The sequence below is a fragment of the Bactrocera dorsalis genome, chromosome 1 (genome assembly GCF_023373825.1).
Source record: "Bactrocera dorsalis isolate Fly_Bdor chromosome 1, ASM2337382v1, whole genome shotgun sequence".
NCBI lineage: Eukaryota > Metazoa > Arthropoda > Insecta > Diptera > Tephritidae > Bactrocera > Bactrocera dorsalis.
The window spans coordinates 2,579,644-2,597,266 of record NC_064303.1 but is presented as its reverse complement, the minus strand read 5'-3'; the positions used below and the strand labels follow the sequence as shown (position 1 = coordinate 2,597,266).

The 17,623-nt window shown below is 38.8% G+C and overlaps 1 protein-coding gene across 1 annotated transcript; it reads left to right on the top strand.

Moving 5' to 3' along the window:
• The first annotated feature begins 2,630 nt into the window (after positions 1–2,630).
• Positions 2,631–16,130, top strand: LOC105232341 (tiggrin). The gene is made up of 4 exons (XM_011213993.4): positions 2,631–2,958; positions 8,644–8,971; positions 9,045–15,709; positions 15,771–16,130. Exons 2-4 carry the CDS (start codon positions 8,680–8,682, stop codon positions 15,849–15,851), a joined length of 7,038 nt encoding a protein of 2,345 aa, XP_011212295.2. The 5' UTR covers positions 2,631–2,958; positions 8,644–8,679; the 3' UTR covers positions 15,852–16,130.
• The last annotated feature ends 1,493 nt before the right edge of the window (positions 16,131–17,623 follow it).

The window sequence follows — 17,623 nt, the reverse complement described above, 5'->3', positions numbered from 1 at the left end:
GACTTAAGAAAATATGAGATTTCTTACTGAAAAATTGTGGTGATTCCAAAGTCAAAGCACTTTTGCTTAGACTACAGCTTAGTTACACCGAATTTTGCTATTTCTTTTGCGAATGGGACATGAGGTATATAAAAAATTACTATACAAAAAAAGTGTGACTCAAGCATAAGTCACTCCCTTCAGCCCTGATGGTACTGTCTTACCAGCATTGCTCAAAAATCTAGGTGTGATAAAAAATTGGAAAAACCTATGCCTAGATTAGCTGTGATATGATAGTGATTCCTGATAGAGGAATTCCGCAAACTTAGCGATACCAAAATTAAAGATGGAAAATTTTGTAGTTCGACAAATACGGCAACTTATAAAAGATTAAAGGTTTGACGAAAAACTGCATGACCAAGAAAAATTTCTCTGGAAATGGAAACAGCTTGTTCTAAAATTCTCTTATTTCTAGAAATTTTCACAGTTACATTCATATTTTGACGAAAAGATGTTCGCTATATTTTCACCGCTGAATTATTCGAAATATTTTTATATTCTGTTTTATAAAAAATATTAATTTCTCCAGAACATGTAGGTTGAACTTAGTTTATTTTACAAATTAACGATTATTAAAGCTAGATATCTTTAGAAAGTTACAACAATGTCTACTGGTGTTAAAATTAATATTGAGAGACTCGTCGAAATTATGAGTGAGTGGATGATCGTTCTTAGAAAAGGCTAATAAAAAAATTATTTTTATATGATGTTTTTTAGGAAATGTACATTTCTCCAGGACATGTCGGCCGAACTTAGGTTTGTTTACAAATTAACAATCATTAGGGTTAGAACGCCCTTGAGAATTATAAAATTACAAACAAGACTGGGAAACCCAACGAAGTTTTGAGTTAGGGAATGGGTTTGGACTTTCGTAAATAATAACTTTGGTGGCGTTTACAAAAAATCAGCTCATAAAAAATTAAATAATATAATAAAAAAATCCCCCTATTGCTAAAAGTTTTCAAACAATTATTACTTATACATAAATGAATATTAGAACTAAATGATGCTTCATATGGTAAATTACGTCGAAACATTCTTATATCCTGTTTGTTCTTCAAACGTGTGAAAGAACCGCAGATTTCAATTATTACTATATGATAAGAGAAGAAGTTAGTGAACATTTTGTGGTCGGAAATGCCAAAAAAGTGGAAATCCATCGCATCTTTTTTACCTTTTTTGCATTAAAAAAACCGTTCTAGAAATGCCGCTTAAACCATTTAACCTTAAAAGGTCGTTAAGTAGCGAAACCGCAACGCATGCGTAAATTCAGTAGAAACGAAAAGCAAAAATAAAACAATGAAAATAAATATAAACAACATAATAAATAGCAACACAATAAATATCAACAGCTAGTTATTAAAATAAAAAATTAAAAACCGGTTTTAAGTAAACATTTCAAATTCATTCAAAATTCGCCAAATATGAATCACATATTTTTGCATGCAGAACGGAAGCGGCGTATATATGTACGCATTTATGTATGTTAATATTTATTGATTTTGCTAAAATTATTAATTTTTTTCTGAGAATTTATAGGCGTAAATGAGATTTAAGGCGCTTAAGTGTAGATTTTTGAAAACAGGTGTGTGATTTTTTATTTTTTTTTATAAAAATTATTTTAAAATTTTTTTAGTAAATATTTATTAAGAAACAAAATTAAAAAGAAGAGTAAAAAAAATGATAAAAAAGTATTTTAATTTATTAAACACTTATGTATATCAAAATTATTAAACAAACTTATTTAACTTTAATTCTATTTCGTTCTTTTAACCTTAAAAATAATATTTAAAAATATTTACAACAAATAAATCAAAATCAAATGCGGCGTGAGCAAAAAAAAAATCCCCTTGGGAAATTCTATTTTGGCGCTTTTTCGATTTACTTTATATAAAAAAGTTATAAATTCCAGCATATAAGCAAGCAGTAAACAATTTTGCCGAGTGATAAGCCACGGTGATAAGCATGAATGATTTAATAATTAACTGATAGTCGTTCAATTGATTAAATAGATCACTTCAAAAAATAATATTTACATTCAATTCTCGGAAAACCAAATTTGAAACGCACAAAAATCGAAAAGCACATAAATATACATACACACACACACATGCATGGCTACAAACACACACACACTCACAAAGCACGTTCGTCGCAACCAAATCTGTTGTCACTGATGACTTAATAACCTCATCAACAAAACCGCATACGCCTCGTCTGACGACTTGTCTCGTGTATCGCACGACGACGGCTACGTCATCGATGCGGCTGCCGGCCAAAAACTGTCTCAGCGCATTTATGTTTTATTTTATTGTCTTTTCTTTTGTTTTCATAGCAAGTTGTTGTGCTTGTTGTTGTTGCTTTTATTGCTGTATTATTGTGCTGTTTTTGCTGTCGTATTATTCTATTGCTTTTGTTGTTGTTGTATTTTTGTTTTTAGCTGTCTATGAGTAGAATTACTTTCGGCTTCGTCGAGTTCTCAGCTCAGCGATCAGCATTCAGCCAGACGCACACAGTTCACTGCACACCAACACATACACACGCAGCGGCACAGCGGCGATCGTTTTCATTTAAGTTCGTTACGGCGGAGATTTTGAAATCAGTTGGACACTTGCGGTCGTCGCGTTCAAATCGGAAAAGTTTTCGAAATCGAAGCGTCTATAGAATAGTGCTGTGTGTTTGTGTTGGTGTACTTGTGCTTATAGAATTAGTTGGAGCAACACTGCCGTGACGTGTGTTTGTCTGTGTGTGCGCGCTAGAAGGTCCTTGCTGTAAGGATCAAGTGTAATATTTATGTTATTTATTTAGAGAAGAATACATTCGAAAAGCGGGTGTAGTGAGAAACAAATACTGCCAATTACTCTGAAGTTGTTGTAATGGAATATTAGTGGATTTCACTTGAGCATAAAATTATTGAATGTGAGTTTCGGTGAATAATATTGTGTAAATTTTTAAAAATTCCTTTTTTCGAAAATTTCAAAATTAATTTCGACTAAATTTTTTTTGTTCGGTGAAATTTCGAAATTAATTTAGTTTTTGTGTTTCATATGCAAAATTTATAAAATTTTCAAAACAAATTGTTGAAATTAATTGTATTTATCGATAAAATTTTTTGTTACATGCAATTTTTAAAAATTCCAAATTTTTGAAAAACTCAAAATTTAGTTCGAAAACTACATTTTTTTTTTTAATTCCTAAATGAAAGTTCGAAGAATTTTTTGTTTAATTTTTTATGAAAATTTGAAATTATTTTAATTTTTCGTAAAACTTTTTTGTGACAAAATTTTTGGAAATTTCTTGCTTTGAAAATTTCACGTGAAATGTTAAAAATTTTTTTTACACATTTTTGAATTTTTTTGTTTCTGAAAATTAATTTTCAAAAAAATTAGAACAATATTTTTTTAATTTTTACATGCAAATTCGAAGATTGATTAAGGATGATTTTTTTGAAAGTTCCATATTTTCGAAAAACTCAAAACTAAGTTCAAAATTTACTTTTTAATTTTTGAAGAAAGATTGAAATTATTTCGTTCACATTTTTTTCTTGAAAATTCCACATTTTTGAAAAACTCAAAATTAAGTTCGAAAACTATTTACCTTTTATTTAATTTCGAGATGAAGGATTGAAATTTGTTATATCTTTCGATAACGTTTATTATTAAATGCAATTTTTTAAAATTCCAATTTTTTGAAAAACTCATAGATAAGTTCGAAAACTATTTTGTTTTTAATTCCTTGATGAAAGTTCGAAAAATATTGTTGTTTACATTTTTTAAGAAATTTTTAAATTATTTTTATTTTTCGTTATTTGTTTGTATTTTTGAAATTTTTGAAAATTTCAAACTTCTTAACTTAAGTTCGAAAGATATGTGAAAATTCGAAATTATTTTTAATTTTCGTTAAAAGTTTTTTGTACACATAATTTTGTCAATTCTTCGTTTTTGAAAATTGTTAACTTTAGAAAAATTCAGAATTTTTTTTTAATTTTTTTCGAAATTATTCAAATTTATATTGAAAATATGATCTCAGTATTTATTCGATTAGTTATGACTTAGTTTGTGACGATAAATTTTTAATATTTTTTGTAATTGAAGATTTTAATGCTTTTATTTCAAAAAATATACATATGTAAACTTAAAACAAGTATTATTTTTTATATTTTAGATCAATTTATATTTCGAATTTTTTGACAATTTTTATAATTTAAAAACCAAAACAAATTTTAATATTTTGCGATCTATATTTTTTTTTATCAAAATAATAATTTTTAATGATTAGAATTCAAAACTGAAATTATTTTCGAATCATATAATATAAATTTTTCAAATATTAAGAAAATTGATAGATATTCGAACGTGAACTTTGTACTTCATGTTTACTAAATTTCTTTTGGGTTTCCAAGACTTGTTTCTACGTATTGGAAAAGGAATTGATCATGGGTTCTATCATGGTCATAGCACTACGAGTCACACATAATCCTATAAAGCACTAAGCTATATACTCACCTTATGGTGGTAATGTCTCACATTTACTTTTGGCATTGCTTACAACGCATTAACGCAACTTCGAGCACGACTGTGCGTATGAGTAACATAAAACTTTCGGCAGACTTTACACATGTAATTCGTTGAAATGCTGACAGTAAGCTAATGGATTTGCTTAAGTGCATGCTTTGACACTTTTACTATTGCTGTAATTAAAAATACAAACACTATAATAAATGAAGCAATAAAAACAACAAGCAATCCTTCCGCTAACATTTTTAGACAGTCATAGAAGCTTCAAAGCAGCAGCGCTGCTGATGCTACGAGTCAATGACTAACAATGAGTTCCCCGAAAACTAGATTTTCCACTTTTACTGTTGACATTATTCTGTGTGTTTTAGTGCTTTTTCTAATTTCATTGCCATTTGACGGGGTGTGAATCTGTCATACGCTCAGTGACAGCGCGGATGATGAATTGGAAGGCATCAGAATATATATACATATATATAAATGGAAATGTGGATGCATGCTCTGGGGGCGTGTGGCGCTGGCCACGCACTTGAATCATTCGTGTGACAGGGGAATAAAAATATCAGGTTGTAAACTAAAATCAAAAGAAAAACGTCAGAAAATGCGCGGAGCATAAATCTGTGGAAAATAAAATGTGACAGTCGAGAAAATATGAATAAATGTGTGTGCAAACGCCAGCAGCCAGCTTTATAAATAGACACATGCGTGTGCCTGTGTGTGAGATAATTAAGGCAGAGATGCAGAACAAATCAAAAAACTTAAAGAAAAAGAAATAAAATAAAAATTTTCTGTCTGCCATGGCGTTTGGTGCGTGTCAAGCGACGCGTTGCGTTGGCGTGTGCCACACGCGGCTGATGTATTGACAGCGTGGCATAGCTGAGCATAAAGTTTATACATACATACATATACGAGTATATGTATGCTTGTCTCGCTGCACTTCTGTGTTGCAGCACACTGAAGTGGCATCTTGGCGTAGACTTTCTTTTCAGTTTTATTTAATTTGGAAAATTTCTTTTTCAAGTGCTTCGCTTGTTGCGTCTATTTTTAGCGCGCGCCCGTTGACCCAATTTCTTCAAAATAAAGGCATGTCTCCTTAGCAGTTGAAATATTTTGTTTGCATATCACTTCTAATGCATCTTCATGGTTTTCATTTTTTATTTGTTTCTTTACTTTGCCATTGCAGCGCTTTCCTGCGACAAGTTGTACGATTTATGTTTGCAGGCACTGTTCGGGTTCGGAAATTGTAATAAATTAAATAATTAGTGTTGCAATTTGTTGGAAATGCAATGCTTTAAAGCGACTCGGCTTTAGTGTAATTTATATGCTCGCAGGCACATGAGGTTAAGTCAAAGGGTGTGTCTTGTTGGAATATTTATTAGGTTGGATGAAAAAAAAAATTGGTTTTGTCGAAAGTGAAGGATTTATACCAATAATATATTACAAATGATATCTTCAAGGTTTGTTCTCATAATATTTTGCACACTCACAAAAGCAGTTTTCTTCTTTGCGGTTTTTTTGTAGCTTAGAGGAAGATATAATAATAATAATATTGGGTTAGCTTAATCTGGTAGGCCAATAAACCACGCATAGACCAATTTTGGACCTTTGCGACTTTCTTTCTTCTTCTTCTTTACTGGCGTAGACACCGCTTACGCGATTATAGCCGAGTCAACAACAGCGCGCCAGTTGTTTCTTCTCTTCGCTACGTGGCGCCAATTGGATATTCCGAGCGAGGCCAGGTCCTTCTCCACTTGGTCCTTCCACCGGAGTGGAGGTCTTCCTCTCCCTCTGCTTCCCGCGGCGGGTACTGCGTCGAATACTTTCAGAGCTGGAGTGTTTTCATCCATCCGGACAACATGACCTAGCCAGCGTAGCCGCTGTCTTTTAATTCGCTGAACTATGTCAATGTCGTCGTATATCTCGTACAGCTCATCGTTCCATCGAATGCGATATTCGCCGTGGCCAACGCGCAAAGGACCATAAATCTTTCGCAGAACTTTTCTCTCGAAAACTCGCAACGTCGACTCATCGGTTGTTGTCATCGTCCAAGCCTCTGCACCATATAGCAGGACGGGAATTATGAGCGTCTTATAGAGTTTGGCTTTTGTTCGCCGAGAGAGGACTTTACTTTTCAATTGCCTACTCAGTCCGAAGTAGCACCTGTTGGCAAGAGTAATCCTGCGTTGGATTTCCAGGCTGACATTGTTTGTGGTGTTAACGCTGGTTCCTAAGTAGACGAAATTATCTACAACTTCAAAGTTATGACTGTCAACAGTGACGTGGGGGCCAAGTCGCGAGTGCGACGACTGTTTGTTTTGATGGCAGAAGATATTTCGTGTTGCCCTCGTTCACTACCAGACCCATTTGCGTTGCTTTTTTGCGACTTTCTTCCCAAATAAAAAATACAAGAACTTGATTTTATTCAGTCGGTTTGTATGGAGGCTATATGCTATAGTGGTCCGATCAGAACAATTTCTTTGGATATTAGAATATGGCTTCAAATAATGATCTTTGCCAAATGTTGTGAAGATATCACGTCAATTGAAAACGTTTTCCATACCAGAACTTGATTTTGATAAAGTTTGTATGACAGCTGTATGCTATAGTGCTCCGATATTGACGGTTCCGACAAATGAGCAGCTTCTTGGAGAGAAAAGATCGTGCGCAAAATTTCAAATCGATATCTTTGAGGAATTGAGGAACTAGTTCGCATAGATACCGACGGAGGACAGACGATCATGGCTAAATCTAACCAGCTCGTCAAATTTTTGTAGTGGTTTACGCCAGGTTCTCGACCAACGAAAAGAGGTCGTATAATAAAAAGATGACTGAGCTTTAATAATTTATTACATTCAGCTTACTTTCAATACAAACGCTAAAGAGATCTCAAAACTCATTCGACTCAAAACTCACTTAACTCACAGATTTTCAAATGACTTTCAAAAATAATTAGGTTATGTTGATAACATTGTCGGGTTTCTTTCGATAACATTTTGTTAGACCTTTTGATTCCGACAACAATATAGGCGAATCAAACGTGTTTTTAGAATCTCAAAAATGGGCTTAATAGCAAACCGCGAGTTGTACTCAAAATCTCTGGTTTCAAAAAATGAATAAAGTATGAACGAAATTTCTTTTGCTCCTTCTAGGATTTTAACTCAGATCTTGAGAAAAGCATATGTTTCGGCAATTTCACACCTTCGATAAAGTTTTCCATGTGTTTTTTTTACCTATAAAGTAAATAAAATCTGAAATTAAGTGCTTTTCAAAATTCGGTAAAATATATTTCACTTCAAACCCAATCTTTTAAAGCAAATATACCTGATGAGAATAAAGCGTCTTATCAGTTCTATTATTTGGAACAAATGCTGTTTGTTTCTGGCCGGATGTAAGGTCCATTAATTTTCGGACTTTTATTGCAGAATATTTTTATTTTTTCCGAATCTGGCGTATTTTGCAAAAAACGAACAAAACAAATTAATTAAATCCAAAATATGCTAAATTTATACTTAAAATATTTGTTTTATATTCAAAAAGTGCTCACCAAATCGTCATTTGCATGTGGCTGTGTGTACCTAGGCGTCTAAAGCTTCAGAGGTCACAATATTGAACTTTTCCGAAAGCGCATCTACATAACTTATCGCCAAACGGTTTATTTAAATGCGTATCAAGGCTGATGAGAATGTGTGAAAATAAATAAAATAAGTAAATAGCGCGACTCTGGTGCTGTGATGTGTAGAATAAATAAGTGAGAAGTGAACTAGATTTCTTGATTCATAAGGAGCGCCGAGCCGATTATAGCTGATATAGACTCTACAGCAAAGATACAGACATACATATGTTATGAAATAAGCGCACGTTTTGAATCGAGAAACGCTTACGTGGTTATTTGTTTAACATTTACAAATCTGTAATTATATATAGAAAGACTTACATTGTATAATAGTTGACGAAATGTATTAGTTTCTGACTTCTGTTCTGAAACGCAGGGTTGAATTTAGGTTAAGGGTATTTACAGTTGAGCTCTACCTACCTAACCTTATTAAAACGCTCGCTCTCTCTCTCTTCCCTCTCCAACACCTCATTTCAGACTCATACTCAGCTAGTCAACTGAAATCCAGAGAAAATGAAGGCTTGGAGCCTTGTATTGGCGCTACTTTGCGTGGCGCAATGGCGTACGCATGCCTACAGTGTCGGTAGTACGTCCGGCTATTCGACCTCTTCACGCTACGCATCGTCCTCATCCTCGTCGTCCTCCTCAAGCGTCGACGGCAGTACGTCGTGTTGCCAGTTAAGTTCCTGGGCGTATGCTCACTTCAATGAGGTGCGTCAATTCGCAAATCGTCTTCGGCTGGAATACAATTACATGTCACAGGGCAGCAGCACGGGCTATCGTGTACAAGGCGCCTCGTGGGATGGTGAGTTATTGCAATGAAATATGTGTTTTTTCGGGTTAAACGCAATTTTAACACTACTTCTCTTTCCTCACAGAAAACATCATCAATTTGACGGGCAAAACTGCATCGGAGCTGGATGCACTCGTACGTCATGTGAGCGAACAGCTCGTGACCGATATGCGTAAGGGACTCTTGCCCTACACCACGATTGCCGCGCCGAACTTTTTCGAATCGAAGTCTGCCGAGACGCTTGAGTCCATTGTTGCAACTAGCGAAGATTTTGGTCAACAACAGCAGGAAGTCGATGTTGGGCACTTCCAACCGGTCGATCTATCCAATTTCGATGAGGTACGCAATTATGCTTATCCAGCCGAAGTTAAGGTGATCGATGGCAAAACTTATGTGGTGCATAAGAATTGCACCGAGGCGAAAAAGGTGAGCGGTGATGGCAGTTACGCTAGTCCATTGGTCACCATACGCAGTCGCAATCGCACCACTATCACCACAAGCGATGGCGCACCCGCGTACACTTACGGCGCTGGTGGCTATAGCAGCGATTCTTTGACTGCTGGTGGCGTCAACAGATATCCAAGTCCAGTTTACGGACAACCGGGTGGCAGTAGCAGCACGACCACCACTACTCGACATAAGATTTATGATTGGGCCAATCAAAATATGGAACCCAGTGTGTTGGGTTATAACCCTGTGGTGAATGTTGCAGGCGGTTCAAATTGGCAAATGGGTGCCTACAGACCGATACCACAGACCCCCATTGTGGGCAGTTCGAATGCTGATGTAGAAACTTTCGGCGCTGACAGTCAAGTATTTCGTCCAAGTTTCTCACCGGGCTCGACGGTGACTGTACGCCGTTATAATAAGACTATCATTACAAATCCTGATGGCACAAATACCGTTAGCGGTTCCGAATTGAATCGCAAGTGGGTTGATGGCAAGCTTGTCTACGACTCGCAGCGCCCATTTGGTGAATGGAGCGTGCCACGTGGTGAGGCTTGGAAGCAGGAAGAGCGCGAACGTTTCTTCTGGTTCCTGTCACAGGGTAATGTGACACCACAACGCTTGGAGGAATGGCAGCGACAGCAAGAGGAGCGCTTACTGGCTATGGCTGAACGCTACGGCACCACTATTGATGTCATACAAGAATGGCATCGCAGCGAATTGGATCGTTATCGGGTGCTGTTGGGTCAATATCAAGCGCAAAACCCCAATCTTACTGGCTGGAAGCGCACCGAAGCAGGACGCTTAGACTGGCTGATACATCAGAATAGTGTGACACGTGAAGAGCTCGAACGTTGGCAGCGCGAAAATAATGATAAGTTGGGGCAACTGGCACGTCAGTACAACATATCGCTGCAGGAGCTGAAGAACTGGCAAATCGATGAGTTGAATCGGTTGTACGCTTACTTCAATGATCAGAACAACTCGATGATTTCAAGGCCAATAAATTCCGGTTCGCTGCGCACTAACGAGCAGGAACGTTTGGAGGAGCTGATTCGTCAGCATAATGCTACAATTGAACAACTCCAGAAATCTATACGCTTGGACCAACAAAAGCTTTCAGATTTGGGTAAGCAGTATCGCGGCAATGTACAAGATATGCAAAAGTGGTTGAAAGACGAATTGGCGCGTCTGAATGGTGTGATCAATGAACATCGTACTGAGGTGACACGTGTCACCGAATGGCAACGTTCTGAACGCGAACGTTTAGAGAATGTGGTTAAACAGCACCGCGGTTCAGTGGAAGACTTGGAAGCGCAAATGGCACGCGATCGCAACTATATGAAGTCGTTGGCTGCGAAGTACCATGTTAGTCTAGAAGAGCTCGAGAAATGGCAAAGCGCTGAGCTGGAACGTTTGCATAGTCAGAGTCAGACCAAACTCGAGTTGGATATCAAAGAGTGGCAGCGACGTGAACGTGAACATCTCAAGTCGATTGTGAATAAGAACGATTTAACCATTGAGGAATTCCAAGCGAAGATTATGAGTGATCGCGCACGGTTGGAAGATTTGGCAAGAACATATAAGATACAAGTGTCCGAGGTTGAGGAATGGATTAAGAACGAAATCAAAAACTTCCAGTCACAGGGTCTACTGAAGGAAGTCGAGAAAGAGTTGGCAGCTTGGCAACAGAAGGAGCGTGAACGCTTGCTTGCCATCGTCCAGCAAAATGAACTGACAGTTGAAGAGCTGGAGAAGAAGATCAAAGATGATCAATCGTACTTATACAGAATGGCCAATATGTACCAGGTCAAGGTAGAGGAAATTGAAGAGTGGCTGAAGAAGGAATTGTTGCGTTTGCAAGGTGAGGGCCTAATAAAGGTGGAGGACCTAAAAGACTGGCAGAAGCAAGAGCGGGAACAAATTTTGAAGATTGTGCAAGAGAACAAGTTGACAATTGAAGAATTCGAGAAGAAGTTGTTGGCCGATAGGCAACGCCTGCAAGACCTTTCACAGACTTACAACGTACAAACATCTGAGATCGAAGGTTGGATCAAGAAGGAAGGTGAACGTCTGCAGAGTTTGGGTCTATTGCAGATACAGGAACAGCTGAATAATTGGCAGAAAAATGAACGTGATCGCCTACTTGAACTGGTTAATAAGAACAATCTTTCCATTGATGAATTGCAAGAGAGTATTAAAAAGGATCGTCAACACGTATACACATTGGCGCATCAGAACCAAGTACGTGTCGAAGAAGTCGAAGAATGGATAAAGAACGAGATACATAGACTGCAACAAGAAGGCTTGATTGAAATCGAAAAACTTAAGGACTGGCAATCACAATGGCGTGGCAATCTCACAAACATGGTCAAAGAGCGCGACTTCACTGTTGAAGAGTTCCACAAGTGGTTACTGGAAGATCGCAAGCGTCTGCAGGATCTTGCCATGCAGCACAATGTGCACATTGAAGAGATCGAGCAATGGGTGCGTAATGAGGAACAACGATTTATCAGCATGGGCTTGCTGAAACCGAATGAGAAGCTTACCAACTGGCAAGAGGTAGAGCGTCGTTACTTGGAACGTATCACACAGGAACAATATCACTCCACCGAACAATTGGAACAGCGTTTACGCCAAGATCGTGAGTTACTAGAGAAGCTGGCACGTGATTACAGCGTACAAGTGGAGGAAATCGAACAATGGATGAAGAAGGAGTTGGCACGCTTGCGAGATGATGGTCAGCTACAAATCGACAATCTCACCGCCTGGCAAATTGCGGAGCGTGAGCGTCTCGAGGAGCTGATCAAGCAAAATAAGATATGGAGCGTTGAAGAATTCGAAAGTGAGCTGCGTCAAGATCGTGAACACATGCAGAAGATGGCTTTCCAATATCACACCTCTGTGGAGGAGATCGAGAAGTGGATACAATCGGAAGTAGAACGCTTACGTCAACAGGGTAAACTCGATATAGAGAAACTTACCGCATGGCAGCAGGCAGAACATGACCACATTTTGAGTTTGCTGCAACAGCAGTCCTCCATCACAGTGGAAGAGTTCGAGCAGAAAGTGCAGAAAGACAAGGTTTTCTTAGTCAATTTGGCCAATCAATATCACGTCAGCGTTGTCGAGATCGAAGCTTATGTGAAGAAGGTCATTGATGATTTGCGCAATAAGGGCAAGTTTGAAGTGGAAAATCTGCAGACCTGGCAGTTAGTTGAGCGCGACTATATCAAGCAATTGATTCAACAATACCAAAATGGACTATCCACCGCCGACTATGAACAGAAATTGCTTGCGGATCGCGCGCATTTGCATCAACTCGCTGATCAATATCGCGTCAATATCGAACAAATCGAGAAGTGGATGATTGAAGAGTTGAAGCGTTTGCGCAAAGACTCAGCCGATCATGTGCAGAAGCTGGCCGATTGGCAGGTGGCTGAAGCGCAACGCTTGAAAGAGCTCATACGTCAAAACAACCAATTGAGCTATGTGGAATTCGAAGTGGAGCTCAACAATGAGCGTCAACGCTTACAAGAACTGGCAAAACAATATTCAGTGAGTGTTGAGGAGGTTGAGACTTGGTTGCGCCAGCAGCTGGTGAATCTGAAGACCACTGGTCAAGTGCAGGTGGAAAACCTCACGCAGTGGCAAAGCGATGAACAGAAACGTTTGATTGACATGCTATTGCAGCAACAGAACAGTATCAGCTATGATGAGTTCGAGGCTCAACTGCGTCGCGATCGCGAACGTCTACAAAAGTTAGGACGTGAGTATAGCGTAAGTGTAGAACAAATCGAAACCTGGATGCGTGATGAACTACAACGTTTGAAGAACTCCGGTCTGCTGCAAGTGGAACAACTGACACAGTGGCAGAAAACTGAACGTGATCATCTGCAAGACTGGCTGAATCAGCAGAACAATGCCACCACCTATGAGGAGTTCAATGCTTTCTTGCGTCGTGATAAGGAACGTTTGGAACGCATCGCACACGATTATCACGTAACAGTCGAGGAAGTGGAATCATGGGTGCAGCAGGAAGGTGCACGTCTGCAAATTCTTGGATTGATTGAAAGACCACAGAGTTACATCAGCTATGAGCAACATGGTGATAATGATCAATGGAAGATTTACACCTTAGCACATTTGAAAGCCGTCGCACAAACTGTGCCGATGAGCTGGCAAGATTTCGAAGACTACTTGGTTAAGGAACGTATGCGTTGGGAGCAATTCGGACGCCAGTATGATGTGAGGGTGGAGGAGATCGAAGAGTACTTGCGCGGTGAGGCACACAAGCTCAATCAGCAGGGTGTCATAACTGGTTCAGAAATAATTGAGGAATGGGAGATTCACGAAAATCAGTACATACAGAATTTAATTAACGAACGTCTACGCAAACAACAACGCTGGTCGATTGAGGAACTCGAAAGACAATTGAAACAGGATCAGGAGCATTTGCGTCAGTTGTCTATACAATACCACGTCACAGTGGAAGAGGTTGAAGCGTGGTACCAACAAGAGCTGCGTCGTCTTTTAGATCAAAATAAGATCGTAACCGAAAGTTTGGTCGACTGGCAACGTCGTGAGAAGGACCGACTTTACCGCCTGGTCACACGTCAACCAGGTATGACTGTCACAGTGTGGGAAGAACAAATTCTGCGTGACAGAAATACGCTCAACAACTTGGCCGATGAATACCATGTCTCCATTGAAGAGCTCGAGTCTTGGATCCGTAATGAGTTGAGACGTCTCGGCGAGCTGGGACTTGTACGTGATCTACATCAGAATTTGGACTACAATAATTGGCAGAAGCAGGAACGTGAACGTTTACGTGCTATCGCTAAAGACATCAGCATTACACAGATTGAATTCCTCGAGTATATTGCTGCCGACACCGACTACCAGAACCGATTGGCACAACTCTACGGCACCACACTCGAACAATTGGCGCCCTTCCAACGCATTGAAATCGATCATATGCAGCGTGAAGGTCTCTTGGACAATATAAAGCTGTTAACGCTCGAGAAGTGGCAGAAACGGGAACGTGATCGTCTTTACAATTTGATTAGGAATCAAAACTTCAGCTTGAAGAATCTGCGCAACTGGCAGCGTCAGGATATCGTGCTTAACGAGTTGGCCGCCAGCTATGGCATCACCACCCAGGCAATGAAAGACTGGCAAATTAAGGAGTTCGAGCGTTTCTTAAGATTGGCCGAACACTACGGTTGGCAGCTGAATCAGCTGCAGAACTTCCGCGAAAAGGAATTGCGCTACATCGATTTCGTAATGCATAAGAAGACCACCAACGAAGTTGAGCGTATGAAGTGGAGCACGGAGGAGGCGAGACGCATGGCAGACTTAGGACGCAAGTCCGGTTTGAGAAACGAAGAACTCATCCAATGGCGTCGCATTCTTTATCTGCTCTCTCAGGGTTTACTACCCATGGACGGTAGTACTGGCTTTGGCGGCCACGAAATTGGTGCCGGTTCGACCAATCGCACCGCTTGGCCACATCAAGTGATCTCCAAGGATCGTGGCGATCAACCACCGCATGTATACGAGGATAATGTTGATGTCGAAGAGCCTGGCTTGGCCGGTCAAGATAACAATTTGTATCCCCCACCATCTGCGGAAATGAAAGTCGAACCGACTACACAATACCCAGCTTATGTTAGACCTGTACCAAGCGGTGGCGCGGGCGGACAAACAAGTGGTTACCGTTACAGCAAGAAGGAATACAAATTTACGGTGCCGGTGAGTGAAGTTGATGCAACAGGTGCTAGTGGTGCGGGACGTGGACGTTACGGGCGTGAGCGTGAGTTGGATACACAGCAACAACAGCAGGAAGTGGATGACTTTGGACAACAACAACAGGTGGAGCTTGGCTGGAATGGCAAGTTAGAGGATGGCGGCCAACAGCAACAAGTTGATCTGGGTTGGAATGGTCAGCAGCAAGTGCAAGGCAGTTACGGACGTGGTGGAGCCGCCGGTTACTCATCATCGTCTTCTTCCGCTGCATCAGCGCATAGCTCATATTCCGGTGGGCGTGGTCATGCCGGTTACGGTCATCGCCAGCAGCAACAACAATTCCAACAGCAGCGAGATGACTTCGGCCAACAACAGCAGCAACAGTTTGAAGACTTTGGCCAACAACAACAAGTAGAACTGGGCGACTATAAACAGAACTCATGGGACCAGCAGCAACAGCAGCAAGACGTGCAGGTCGAGGATCTGCAGGGCACATTTGTGGCTCCCCACCGCGGTGCCAGCCAGAAGCAGGTTTCCAGCACCGAAGCGAATGCAGTAAGTCTTTCTTAAATTTTACGCTGAGCATGTGCCAAAATGATATTATCCTTTTTTATAGCAAATCGAAGTTACGGCTGAACCGGAAAGCTCTGGCATATGGGACTCATTCAAGAAGAAGGCTTCAGGTCTCTTCGGTTAAACTGACCACCAAATACATACAGCTTAAAATCGATCATCCGAAGACAACGAATAATCGACACTCTTTTGTGCATACATTTCTTGAATTGTTATTAATGTAAATCTATTTCGTTTTTATGCTTTATTTTGTATTTTTATAAACAACGTGTCATATATTATTTGCTTTTGTTTGTATTTTTAATATTAGTTGCTAAGTTTTCTAAATGTGTACTCATGCGCGAACGTTAAACGACTGCTTCGTTTTGTAATTAATTTAAATAAATAATAACGGTATAGAATACATCATTTCTTTTGCTTACTTCATATTGGTCTTCCAAACATTTAAACTAGTTTCTTGGACTACCTTGTCGTAGCTTCTTTGCTTAGTCTTTCACGCGTTTGTTTTGTTTTGTTTCGTTTTATTACATATGTAGTAGTTTCGTTTTTTGTTAACTTTTATTGTTTAACGGTACTTTAGAAATCTATAAAATGGGATATGGTCTAGTGTTTTGGGGTCTCTTGAGGGCTTCTTGTTTCAAATATATCTTTACATGTTTGTTTTCTCGTGCTTATGATTCTAAACTCCGAACGTGAGATAATATAATAATAGAACATATCAGAGAGATCAATCCATACGAAGCTCAGATTGAGGTCCGTGAATTTATAATTGAACAGTCTAAAACTTGTTTTTTACTTTAAAAGGTATAACAAAAAAAACTCCATCTCGTGTGTCTTTCAATGTTTGTGAAAATCTTAAAGGAGACTATTGCCAATAATCCTCATTCATCGTATCGAAACCCAAAGGCTTCGTAGTATCACCTTTAACACTGTGTAATTGCCTTTATGCATATTGAAATGGGTTTAATGACTTAACGATAGTTCTTCAACGTCACTGATAGCTTGTAAAACAATCGAATGAATATCCGATTTAAATTCGACGAAGCTCTTTTCACGAATTCGCACAACTTATAAGGCTAAAGGTTCATGTTCGGTGAGTGAAAACCCAAAAATAGAAAAAGTGCTTTAAGTAGCTGTTATGCGGTAAAACTTTCAAGTTTAACTTATTAAGACAGAACGGAATAGGATCCGATGACGAAAGATAAAATGAATTAAACTAGCTCACAAAGGTCTCAATAAGAATGTTCTCACTAAAATTAGGATTACTTTAACGGAACATAGCCAACACAAAAGTAATCAAAGTTTTATTGCGTCGTTCTTTAAGTAATTTCGTTTGATGACAAAAGCTGATCTTATTGATTATTTTTATTTTACCGTTATATATTTGAACAGCTGATATAATAAGGACTGTATCTTTAAAAAATATTCCCACATTTTTTGTAATATTATTTGTTTGGTGTCCTATCGAAGTTGGAAGTTCGAAAACAGCATTTTCGGCATATTTTACTCTCTTATTATAAAAAGTGTAAAAATACAGCTCAATCAAGGCCAAAGGTTTGTAATCTGTGCGGAGAAGATACCAAAATAATTTAAAAAATTCCGGCATTTTCGATCTTGAGATACACCACGCTTTGGAAGAACTTTTGAAGTGAATAAAACAAAATGGTTGGTAGAAGCAAATCGTGGTATAAAAATTCGAGTTAGTGCTGAAATAAATTTGTCCAATTCGAACTTTGACCTTTGTGAACGTTGAAATGTGAGGATTAATTTCGAAGCTTGACATATGGGATCCTCATGTTCTTACAGAACAAATTTGCTTCGACGCATTCACGACTTTGAGTTGCTTATAAAACGTCCTGAAACGTCAAGTGATCCAATTTTTTATGCGCATTGTTA

Bases quoted from the DNA above. Each gene is read 5' to 3' on its own strand.
- LOC105232341 (XM_011213993.4), top strand. From the start codon at position 8,680: ATGAAGGCTTGGAGCCTTGTATTGGCGCTACTTTGCGTGGCGCAATGG. The intron at 8,972-9,044 runs GTGAGTTATTGC...CTTTCCTCACAG, and splicing joins ACAAGGCGCCTCGTGGGATG to AAAACATCATCAATTTGACG. The intron at 15,710-15,770 runs GTAAGTCTTTCT...CCTTTTTTATAG, and splicing joins CCAGCACCGAAGCGAATGCA to CAAATCGAAGTTACGGCTGA.